General features: G+C 51.9%; 1 protein-coding gene across 2 annotated transcripts in view; it reads right to left on the minus strand.

Annotated features, from left to right (window-relative positions):
• Positions 1-532: 532 nt before the first annotated feature.
• Positions 533-12,561, minus strand: part of FARP2 (FERM, ARH/RhoGEF and pleckstrin domain protein 2) — a 66,070-nt gene continuing 54,041 nt past the window's right edge. For both annotated transcript variants that reach the window (XM_073217793.1, XM_037009774.2), the window contains exons 9-13: positions 10,594-10,689; positions 8,518-8,681; positions 8,129-8,197; positions 7,575-7,632; positions 533-5,454 (exon numbers count right to left, since the gene is read on the minus strand). In XM_073217793.1, the coding sequence (XP_073073894.1) occupies positions 4,339-5,454; positions 7,575-7,632; positions 8,129-8,197; positions 8,518-8,681; positions 10,594-10,689 (1,503 nt within the window). In that variant the 3' untranslated portion in view covers positions 533-4,338. The remainder of the gene's footprint in view (positions 5,455-7,574; positions 7,633-8,128; positions 8,198-8,517; positions 8,682-10,593; positions 10,690-12,561) is intronic.

Consider the following 12,561-nt stretch of genomic DNA (forward strand, 5'->3'; position numbering starts at 1 on the left):
TCCCACCACCCGCACGGGCTGGAGCGGTGCACACACTCCGCGGAGGTAGCAGAGAGCTGTGCTGGGCGAGTGGAAACCCAAGTTCAGAACTGAAGTAAAGATTGTGACAATCTGAGCGGCCGCCGCGCTCCTGGGCCAGGGATTTTACGGGCGGGTCTGGTGAGGGGATGGCGGTACTGCTCTCATTTTTAGAGTTCGGCAGCCAACAGCGAGTGTGCCCTGAAGGTGCCACAGAGGATGTGCAGCCAGGACAGGCTTGCCCACGCCCGCCTCTGTGCACCCCGCGGGCTGCGCCAGGCTGAGCCGCCAGGCTGAGCAAAGAGCAGCCACCACACAGCAGGGCCTCCCCGGCTGCGCCCTGCGTGCACCTGCCGAGCGTCACAGTGCCTGCGGCTGTGTGGGTCGGGGGACACACGGAGCTTGGGGGTGGGGGCTGCCTAATGCTCGGGATGACCTTTGTTCATGTGAAGCAGAACTGTAAGCAAACAGAGGGAAAGAAAGCTAAAAAGCCCATTAAAAAAAACTCATAGTAAATGTTTCCTTAGTTTATTGAATGAACAATTAAAAAATTCTGAATTAGTACATATCCACAAATTCATAAATGGCAATTTCAATGGAAAACAAATTTAAAGTACCGCAAACCAGGCAACATTGGTGTCTCTTCAGAGAACGAACAGGTTCAAATGCATAAAGCGAGGCTAGTCCCTTTTCTCATCGTTTCCTGGGGTGTAGAGACGCCGCCACGCAGGCCACAGCACCAAGGACACGTCAGGCCCAGGCGCTGCATGGAGGGCCCCAAGTGGCCCCCCACACCCTGGCCATGGCCCCTCTTTCAGGACAAGAGTTGAAGCAAACATGGGCAGCACACAGCCTCGAGGAGAGAAGGGAAGACTCCAACTTCAGGAGCCTGAGAGGATGTAACATTTCTGTGAGTAACTGTTCTAGAGACGGATTTCTTTGTTGATGTTCCATGAACCAGAGGCCTTGGTACCTTGAAGACATAGGAACTGGCATTGAACGTCACATGAACACATAACCCATGGGCAGGGTTCACGGGCTGTGCCCGTGAGGTCGTGACCACACCGCGAGTGATGCCTGGCCACCCCTTCAGGGCAGCAGACGGTGGAGGGGTCTGCACGGAGATCAGAATGTACCTATACACTGACAATCGAAAGGGCTTCACAAAGTGATGGTGATGGGGGTGAATTAACCAGTCTGTTTAAAGTTTTTCCTATTCAACTTTTTTTTGATGTGGTATTTTCACAGTTCATCACTCTATCATCACTACTATTTAAAAAATGTATTTTTACTGGAAAAGGGAAACTTGATCCCATAACTGGAGAGTTCCTTTGTAATATAAGAAAGACACATCCATGCCTAAGGATTCAAAAATGGCCCAGGGCACAGCATCACCTATTTCAGCACAGTCGTACCAACGAAGCTGTCCTGTGGGGAGGCTTTAAATAAGCATATACTGGCTGACATAGCATACTGGACTTTGGGAACTCAGATACAAAAATAGACTTGATAACTAGTAAAAATAAATATTCTACCTAAAGCAGAGTATTTTACTAGAGGTGGGCTTCATGGGGACAAAAGGCACGACCTGCCAGGGACCTGCTGCCAGCCAGCTCACCCACATGCCCGGCTCTGACGGCTGGCGGCGAGCCCCTCCTGCTGAGCAAGGCCACAGAGCTGGCAAAGCAGAGAACAGATGGAAAGGGGAAAACGGCCGACCTCCGGCAGGCATCCACCCGGACCACCGGCTCCTGATGCGAGACGCACCGGTACCAGGCGACAGGCTTCCCTCAAACATGGGCATCTGGCCTGGAACCCAGGTACACGGGGCGCCCTGCCACGGCGGCATCCCTGTGTAGCACTAGGGCTCCCCGAAAGGCGATCATGACCAACAGCCATGAACACCCAGAAGGCAAGCCCAACAAGGCTCGGGGCGCGGTGCCCTGGGTCTGAGTCGTCACATACATTTTAGTGTTTGCGATGAACCATCTCTTACAAAGATGAAGCACATAACGTAGCTGTTCCAGCTGCCGAGACAGCAGACAGACACCATATACGGGAGGAAATGAGGTCCTTCAAGCCCTTTCCCTTGGTTGCTGGAGGATTCCCTTGGGGTGGGAGTTACAGCCCCTCAAGAGGGGGTGAGGCACGACTGACTTCGATAAATGACTTCATTATAAAGGATGAGCTGTAAACTTTAAAATACTGTGAGCACTTTGGAAAAGTGCTCTTCAAAATTTTCCTAGATCTTGCCAAAAAACTAAGCCTGAGTGTGAGGATACCAGCACACCAGTGTTGTCTGTAGGGCACCTGGGGTGCCAGACTGGATCTGGAGCGGCACATGGGGCTCTCGGGATGGGCTGGGTATGAGCAGGGCAGAGGCGGGAGCACCCTTGTGTTTCAGATTTGTGCAGAAATTGAGGGGCTGCACGTAAGGGACCCACTTTAAAACATAGAGGACAGAGCATGAGCGAGGTCTTGTACTGGAGGCACTGACGGGGCATTTGCTGTATTCCTTTTACATTTTTATATGCCCTGAAAACTTTTAAAATAAAAAGCTAAAAATCCATCTCCAGAAAATGGAGTCTCACTGAAGAAAGAAAACAACCCTTCCTTGGGAAGGGTGCTAGAAGTGGTCTGACGACAAGGAGTTCGCTCAGGACCTCCAAGACAGGAGTGGACGGGGCGGCCCGGCTGCAGGGTCAGCTTGACCCCGTGGGCTCCCCAGGCAGAAAGGGTCCGTGCTGTCAGCAGTGGCCACCGCAGGCACCAGGCACTGACTGACGGAGACACGGCTGCCACAGGCTGGCTGGCGCACAGGTATATTTGTGGCTAACCCACACAGGCTTCCCCCCCAGCCCCAAGGCTTGTTGTGTAAGTGTCTAAAGGGAGGCCAGAAAGTCTCGAATGCTATTCTGCCACATGAGCTGTCAGATTCACATGGGCCAGCGCGCTTGCTGCAGACCAGGGTGATGGCCAGACATGCTGTGGTTCAAGGCAGCTCCAAAAATGGAAGATTACTCAGCACCTTTGGCCAAAACCCCTGTTGTTACTCGACTAGAGAGAAGTCCCTGCAAGAGGCCCCTGTGGCTCCCAGAGACCCGCCACCTGTGTGCACACAGGACACCAGCTCAGGCGGGCTCAGCAGGACGAAGACAGGGGGCTGAATGTCACCACAGGGTGTTTAGGAAAGAAACAGCTCTTAAGCAGGGCGCTGCTCTGAGAGGTAAGGTCAGAACGGACAAGCCACAGAAACCCCCAGACAAGACGCAATCCGTGGGCTCAGCTGACAAACGTGGCCTGTCGGCCCAGGGCCTGCATGGGCATGGCGCTTCTGTGCTGGGCTGCACAGCAGTGGGGTTCCTGTCCAGCCTGTGCCCTGGGCACCAGCCCCCACCCCACTGCCATCTGCTGACACCACCCTTCCTGCTGCCTCGGCACAGACGACTTCCATGATGCCACCCATTAGAAATGGCTAAAGCCCCCCTCACCTAAAGGAAACGTTCCTAAAGAGTGAGTGTCGGTTCACACCCGACATTCATCCTTTTCTGTGAACGGCCTGGGGAGGAGGCTCTGGGATGCGCTGCAGCACCCCTCCCGAGCGGGCCGGAGCGCCCGCTCTGCGCTTCCTGCCCCGGACCCGGGAAAGCTGGGCGGAAGGGGGCAGCTCGCGCTCACAGTGCATTTTAAGCCAACGCCTCTCCAAGCCTCTATCCGAACACAGAACTATTCCAGGTCTACACTCCCTAAGGGGGTGATGCTTTTGGTGCTGGGACACCAGGGCAGTCCCAGGGACCCTGCTATGTGCATGTGCAGCTGGGGACCACAGTACAGAGGCTGCCACCACTGCCTTCCCAGGATCTGGGTTCTGTGGGGCTTACTGGAGATTCCGTGGAGTGGCTGCACAAAGCAGGGACTCCATCTAATTGATCACAGGCAGCCTCATCTTAAAAAGTGGGGACGGGCATAAAACACCTTCTATCCAAGATTGACACATTTCAGAACGGTAACATCCGTGGCGTACGGCCCTGGTTCTAGGTGGACTGAGGCGCGAGCCAAGGGAATACAGCTGCAAGACTGGCGACGAGGCCCCGGACGCCAGCGGGAACAGCTCACCTCCTTTAAACCTGACGCATGGCTCTGAATTCATTCTGTGGAAGTTTGGTTCTTTAACATTCAAAACAGGGTAATCAATCAGAGAATCATTGAAAAAAATCTAGCCACGAGCACAAAATCACTTTCTATGTCTACAGCTAACAGCTTGAGCCCTCCCTGCGCTCAGCAGGGGGCCAGGTCACCCTGGAAGGGCACTGGGCACGGTCAGGATGGGTTTTTATCTATCCATTCTCCTGGAGTCAAATTCTTTACATTATTCTGCAAATCGAAAATGACTCTCTCCCCTCTTGTCTGTGTAAAAGGGTTGCTGAAGAAAAGCCTGATGTCTAGGGGGGCCTCAGCCTCGGAGCCCCAGGAATCTGTGTCTGGGCTGCTGGAGTCCTCGGCCGTCGTGGGCGGGTAGCTGAGCTGCTCTAACTGGTCGATGATGTCAGAGAACTGGAGGGCCGAGCTGGACTCGGAGCGGACTGAACAGGCTGGGAAGTTGGCCATGGAACTGGCCTCGGACTGGCTGGCCGAGCTGGGCGTGTGCGCAGACAGGCCGCCGAGCAGCGGCACGTGGCAGAGCGATCCGGCCTCCGAGGCGCTCAGCAGGCTCTGCGCCAGGCTGGCCTGCGCCTTCACCTCGAACAGCTCTGAGGTGTCTGGGGGGCGCACGCTGCTGCCAAAGCCACTCTCCTCCTCAAACTCGAAGCCCTGCTCTCTGTGCAGGTGGCCCACCTCAGGGGTACACCTGCCCAGGCCGGAGGCGGGGGGTCCCGGGGAAGCACACGCAGGTGCCCGTGGGGCTGGCCTGCAGTATGGGAGGGAAAAGGCTTCAGCACCTCCGGCAAAGAAGGAGATGTCCGCCGGGTCGTCATCTATGAACTCCTCAGAAACCTGCAGCCGGGTGGTTGTCAATGTGAAAGTGGGGGCCCCCCCGCCCTGCCCACCACACAGGTGCTCCACATTGGAGGGGGACGAGCATGCGGGCAATGCGCCCCCACCACGGTCATTTCTGCCAGCACCCCCAGCACCCAGGCCTAAGGGGCTGCAACTCCTCACGACACGACAAAACCCGACACCTTGACACGGCTGCAGCGCAGGGGACCGTGGGGGTGGGGCCCGGCAGGTGTCAGGGCCTCGGGCTGCTGCCCCGCTGCTCCTCTCAGCAGCTGGCCTCCTGTCCTCTGGCGCCTGGAGCTCACTCACGGAGCCGCTGCTGCCCTGGAAGCCAGGCAGGCCTGGAGGGGCCGGCGGGGCGGTGGAGGAGACCGAACAGGAGGCACCCACTGGAGATGGGGGCGCAGAAGTCCGCATGCCCTCGGGGAATGAGATGCTCTGGGGTCAAAGGAGAAAGAGAAAAAGGAGCACATGGAACTACAGATCACCACCAGAGTTGCCACGCTAGCCCAGCCCTCGTGAGCTCCCCCTGCACCTGCTGCCGCCACACACAAGGCCCCTGGGCCGGGCTTTCTTTTCCCTTTGAGAGCTGGAGGATTTCCAAGGGACCCAGGGCCATGGGTCCCTAACTTCTTTAATTTCATTTTATTCTTTTGAGGCATGAAATGTCTCCAGTAAGAAAACGTCCATCCCTGACATGGAGCCACACGTGCGCCACAGCTCCTTGGGGCCCATGTCACCCAAGAACGTGTTGGGTGCCCGGTGTTTCCCTGAGCCGTCCCGCCGGCTGACGAGGCCCTAAAGCAATGCACCGGCAGGGGTTCAGGGTCTGTGGCCCTTGGTGCTGCCAGCTGGCTGCGGCCAAGGGGTGAGCCGCACCGGCAATCTGGCTGAGGGCCCGCCTACAGCGCTCTTCCCAACACGAGGCGCGGGTCCACGGCGTTCTGAACATACGGGAGCAGCGCGAGTGGGGGTGCGGAGAGGCTCTGAGCAGGAGCGAGAGCTGGTGGGGCAGCGGCTGGGATGACCAGTGCCCCGCAGGTGCCCTGCACCATGTCCCCGCTCACGGTCCCACACAGGAACACCAAGTAGGCCTCTCTACTGGTGACGTCGCGTCTCACTCCACGCCACTCATACACACACACTAAGTGGGTGGTCAGACCGATCTGTAACACATGGTCCAAGTTCCTTTCTGTACAGGAAGAGGGTGACCAGCAGATGCATGTCGGAGGCGCAGTGGCTAACCTTTCACGAACAAAACTGAGCTCAAGTCGCTAAGGCTAATCTGTTTGTTTATCATACCGGCTTTTCTTATTCATATTTAATATTCTCCTGTGGCTTTAAAAAGACAGTATCAGAGAATTGAAGTCAAATGCAATTTTTAGACAACTCGTACTATTTAAGAACTACTCATAAAATTGAGTTCTGTTAAAGAAACAAACACTAATTCTTCTAATTTCAGTTGATTTACCAAGGAATTCCTAAACAGGAAACACAGAAGAGTTAAAGAATGTTTTCATTTAAAAGACACAATTAAAAACCTGTGGGGCACATAACCCTCGCACCCGAGGTCCAGGCGCAGCTCCTGGGGGCACCGACAGAACAGACTGTCCACCAAAGGCACCACTGTGCAGAAGTGAAGACTGTGCATATGAACCCGTGTAGCTGCATGAGGGACGGTCACGACGCACCCCTGCCGAGAAGGGCGAGGCTGCACATAGAACATGCCCATCTGCGGCGGCCTGGGGAAGGGGAGGCTGTGGTGCGGTGGATGCAAAACCCAGAAGGCCTGCTGCCCGCACGTCCTGGGGCACCGCGGCCAAACGTTTCCCATGAAGTGTCTGTGCCTGTGTGTGTCTGTTTTAATACAGTTGTACTCATGCCAACACAGAGACAGAAATTTTTTTCTGGTTTTCACCCTTAGCATAACAGCAAAAAGTCCCGCTCCGGGAATAGGGCTTAAGTAAATCTGTCTCCTAAACTGGCGTAACACTGTCTCAAGCTTTTATGAATAATATTCCCCTAGGTGTTTACCTGACAAGTAGCCTGTTGTCCACTGTGAACTCAAACAAATGGAAGCACAAAGAGGAAGCGAAGCCTGCCCGGGACCCCGCCACCCAGAGGCCGTGGCCTGTGAGTCCCCTCCTCCAGCCTTCCCCTCTGCACATCTACTTGGCGTTGGAAACCAAAGCAAGGCTGCCTTTCGCTGGCTGCACCTGCTGACAGTCGGTGTGTATCCCTGGTCATGCACTGTTCTTCTGAAACAAGATTTCCAGGCTCCTCAAGGTCTCCATCAAATGGCCACACCCGAGACTGGGTGAGTAAGTCCCCACACAAGGGGAGATGCTCACGCTCCGGGTTCCTGACAGCTCTGTGACGCACATCTCACCTCACGCGGCTTTCCCCATGTCAGGACTCGTCTCTGCAAGAAGTCCTATGGCTGGAACTGCAGCACGAGCAATGCGACCCATTTTAAGATCCCTGTTACAACACTGCCCACTTATTTTCCGAAAGTACAGGTGATTAGTATTGTGCATGCTTTGACCGGAGGGACTAACCTGTCTTGGGGAGTCTGCAGTCAGAATGCGGATAGACATCCGAGTCTTGCTGTGTCTTCTGCAAACAGAGAACACGTTGTGAGCACAGAGCCCTGCTCCCCTGAGCTGTGTTTAACACAGCACGTGCTGTGCCCATGAGGCAGATGTGCATAAAGTGTGGCTAAGGCCGGTAACACGCCAGAAGGCACTTAACTAGAAAGGGGCAGGATAACACAAAACAAGAATTCAAATAAAAAACAGATGCCCAGAAGAGGTAAAATCACCCCTCAACGCTGAAGGGAAAATTCCACATGCAAAGAAACAACATGCATTTTCAGATTCAATGTTTACTATACTGTATAAAAGCATGTTACATGCTAAGCTGCACAAACTGGAAACTGAAAAGCAATCTCTCTCTGTGTACAGAACTGTACAAATACATCACCAAAAAAAAAATAGAATGCAAGTGTCAAAATACATGTTTATGTATTTGCAATGACTTTTATTCAAAGGTCTACTATATTTAAAAGATTAATTCTAAAAGCACACACCATCCATCAAAGACCAGCGCGTACCTTTCATACGGAATTCTCTTCATCCCACCGTCTCTGACATAATCTACTAGTTGTTTTTGAGTTCTCCCGCTGTGAACAGAGGCAGAAAAGAACTTAAAGAAAAGAACCCATGGTAACCCGCAGCACTAATCTTCCACAAGAAGGCCTGCCCATCTGCTCACAAATGTACACATACATTTCAAAGTTATGCTTGAAATAAGCACAACTGATTTTCTAGACACAGACTTTAGTAAGCCTATTTTTCCACGGTTATATTTGATGTGCTCTCTCCAGTTTTACAATAGCTGCATTCTTATGTGATTCTCTGAAGCATTTCTAAATGCTTTCTTTGTGACTGGGGTACCCCTGCTCATTTTACAAGGCAGCCCGAGCCCCGTGCGGTGCCCCACCTGTATCTGAAGGAGGAGCCCCTGCTGAAGAGGACGGCTTTAGCCTTTGGCTTAGGTTGATCAAAAAGTCTAAAAAAGGTGTGATACTCCACACAGATCTTCCAGAAGTTCTTACATTCATCTCTGCTACCTAACAAGAATTCCAGAGTGTCCTGGTAAGGTCCCTAGAAACAAAATAAAAGGTTCCAGTAAGTAATTCAAAAATAAAATTTAGGAACAAAACAGCAGCAGAATCACAGAACCCAAGAATGGACTAACAGTTACCAAAGGGAAAGGGACTGGGGAGGATGGGTGGGAAGGGAGGGAGAAGGGGGTGGGGGCAAGGGGGCCTTACGGTTAGCATGTATAATGTGGGGGGTGGGGGGCACGGGGAGGGCTGTGCAGCACAGAGAAGACAAGTAGTGATTTCACAGCATCTCACTACGCTGATGGACAGCGGCTGTAAAGGGGGTTGTGGGGGGGACCTGGTGAAGGGGAGAACCTAGTAAACATAATGTTCCTCATGTAATTGTAGATTAATGATACCAAAAAATAAAAATAAATAAATAAATAAAATTTAGGAAGCAGGTCAAACGATAGGCTGTTAATTCCAAAGTTAAAAATTAGGAAGATACTTTTTCTGAAACATATAGAAAGACTTCTGGTTCTAGTTTTATTTAAGTGAGGAAAAGCGCAGTTCATATATCCAGGTGGAAGTGACAGGTTAAGGCCCATGTCCTGAAGCCTTCCCCGACTAGCACCCCAGGCCTCTCCCAGGCCGGCGGGCCCGTCCGTCTGCTGGGGCAGAACTGTTTCCGAGGGGCCTCGGGGCTGCTTGGACGTCCAGGATGCCCAGTTTTTCGGTTCACAAACATCACCATGAGCAAACGACCTCATTCTCTCTCATGATTATTCCTTAGGATAAATTCCTAGGAATTCATACTGAGCTCAAACAATGCACATTTCAATCTTGTCACATACATTGCCTTCCAGGACCATCACACTGTGACTTCTACATTCAGTCCTAAAAACCTCAGTGCTGAGGGATGCCAGGGGCAGGTGGAGGCAGAGCTGGGCCTTGAGTGCCCAGGCCAGTCCGACGTGCTGCTGCTGCGGCGCCTGGAGCAGCGATTCCTTTCTTGCCCCATCTTTTCACAAAAACTGCTACAATCTTTTTTTACTTAGAGAAAAGGAAGCAGCCTCCTGACTGCAGTTTGTTTATGTTTTTGTTATTCCTATTATTTAACAAGAAATCCAGCCATTCTTTCACACTTTCTACCTAAGGTAAACACACTTACATGGGGCACGTGAGCCTGGCGTTTAACAAAAGCCCTGGCTCATCAAATGCCTTTTAAAAGCTTCAGTGAAGCTTCCGAGATGGGTGCAGGGCCCTAAACCTCCCGGTGCTGAGGGTGTCTAGGCTGGCTGGACACTAAGCGTCGACCCCGTGGTGGCTCGGCTAATCTACCTTTTCTATTTCCTAACTTCCTCTGTACGCTGGCGAAGCAACGATCTGAACATCTGCGGACACTCTGAAGTCTTTGTTTTTTCCTATCAGACTGTACATTCACTTTTTTCCATTTTTATTCATTTTAGTAGATTCCTATGTAATTATTCCTTTATTGACTGACAATCTCAAAAGGAATATTTATTTATTTTCTGGAAATCAAAGCTTCTTCAGTTAACGCTTTTTAAAGGTCAATTTCTGAATCAAAATGCGTGAGCCTCTCGGGGACGCCCGTCTCATTCTGCACAGAAGCTCTAACGCTGATCTGCCGCAGGGCTTCGTGCCACAGCCCCACACTGTCTCGGCAGCCACTGGGGTCTCGCCGGGCATGTACATTCCCACGCCTACCCCAGACCTGCTGGGTCTGAACCCCAGGGTGGAGCCAGTGATATACGGGGTGCTGACAGGTTCGCCAGGAGAGAACTGCTGGGCAGGTCACCCAACAAGCACTTCCAGACTCCAACTTCAAATCTTGCCCTTAAATGCTTGTGTGCATTATGCTGAAATGATTTATGAAGTAGTTTAAAAACTCAGTATTCTAGCAAAATAAATTCTCTCACAATTTAAAAAGTGCTCAAAATAATACGTACATGGACCTCTGGGTGGAGTTTGACAAGAAACCTTTTCCTCTTGAAGCTGAGTTTACGGACCCTGGACCAGTTGAAAGTGTTAATTTTGGTGGTGTTCTGAAAATCATGAGACAGACACTTTGTAACACATTTGTAATCTAGACACACACACACAAATTTCTCAGGAAATGGAGAATGTTTAAATTATATCCTGACAGACAGCAAAGTAGTCCACTTGACATTTTATAATTACACTGGGATGAAGCTGAATTATTATTCAAAAGAAAACAGTTAAGTAAATGTCAGTACCAAACGTGTGTCTGTTTTAGAAGGAACTACTGCAAGCAAGGCTTTACTAAAAAATATATTTTTTATCAATGTTACTACCGAACAGTTTCTGCAGCCCACCCCTGCAGGAAGCGTGGTCGGGACGGGGCAATGGTGGGGCCGGGCAGGGTCGGGTGCAAGGGTGGCTCCTCAGTGGTGGAAACGAGTTAGGCGAGGAGGCCTGGCCTGGAAATGCAGCCGAAGGCAAGTCTGCAACGCTCCCAAAGCAGTGGGCACCCTGAGCACGTGGATTTGGGTCTCCAAATGCTCCTTTCCTCTGGGAAGACCAGGGCTCTCCAGGGTCTTGCAGGGTGAAGCGGGCACAGTACAAAACGAACCGGGAGGATCTTGTGTGAGAAGCAAACAAGCCCTCAAAAGGTGATGGGATGTGTCCGAGGGGCACAGGAGCCAGGCTGAAGGGCCTCCCAGCAGCCAGACACGGGTCAATTTATAGATGAAATAAATAACTAGTACAACTGATTAAAACCCTGCTTTCAATATTTTGAGTTATAACAATAACACAACCCGTGAATCCAGTGACAAGAAGGAACTAGAGGAATGGGGAGAAAACCTGTCCAGGAGCATGGAGGTGGACCAGAAAAGCCACCGCTTGCCCCTGGGACTCACCCTCCCAAGAAGCCTAGCCTGGGCCTGATCACGAGCCAGTGTCGGACCAGCCCATCTTACGGCCATTTGACACAATGACCAGCTCATAACCTGCTAAAACATCAAGGTCATGAGCAGTCAAGGGAAGAAGAATGTTCTAGATCGAAAAGACTGGAGACCCAGCTACGGCTGGGCACGGGGTCACTGGACCTCAGATTGGCTTTGTTGTGATAAATGGGATCAGGGCGAGCAGAGTGACCACTGAAGACGGGTTGGGGTGAGGAAGTGTTTGTAGTTCTCCTGGAAGCTCAAAAGGGCTATTGTCTAAAATGTACTTAAACACTTTCCTGGCTTTTCTCTTCTACTCTTGACCATCGTGACCTCTTATTCTTTTGTGCAAACTCGAGATGGACAGCAGCGAGGTGAGGGACGTTCTCCTCTCAAGAGACACTGAAGAGACCAGGAGCCCCAAGCAGGCCCGAGGTGCAGCCGTCCCACCCCCAGGCTCCTGAGATGGGACAGGGAGGGAGCACTGCTAACAGGGGCGGGCGACTCACATGTTCTGGAAGTAGATACTGGCGATACCTGCGCAATTCCGCAAATACACTAAAAAGAACTGAATGTGAACTTGAAAACGGCGCGTTTTATGTGTGTGAATTAATTTAAGAGACGTCCAAGTTAAGAGATGTCCTCAAAGCCAAGATCAAAATGTTAGAGTCTAAATGGGAACTGAAGCATCCTAGGCTCCCCAAATATTGCCCAACACAAAATCACTCTAATTTCTACTCAAAACAAAAAAACACTGGATGATTTGCCACTGTTTTCAAAGAGAGGCAAACACACACAGAAAACAGAAAACATCAGCAAGAGGAAAGGAAGGAACCCCCACGATCCCAGCTCTCAACTCCAGACCCATCTGGGCCCAGGGCAGAGGCTTCGGAGAGCAGACACCGCGGGAGACAGAGAAAGGCGTCATCCCGGGAAAGGCACGGACAGCAGTGCGGATGCACAGGTGCTGCAGCCGCCTGCCTGCCTTTCTGTTTCCTCTTCTGGTCA

The sequence above is a fragment of the Manis javanica genome, chromosome 12, assembly GCF_040802235.1.
Source record: "Manis javanica isolate MJ-LG chromosome 12, MJ_LKY, whole genome shotgun sequence".
Taxonomy (NCBI): Eukaryota; Metazoa; Chordata; class Mammalia; order Pholidota; family Manidae; genus Manis; species Manis javanica.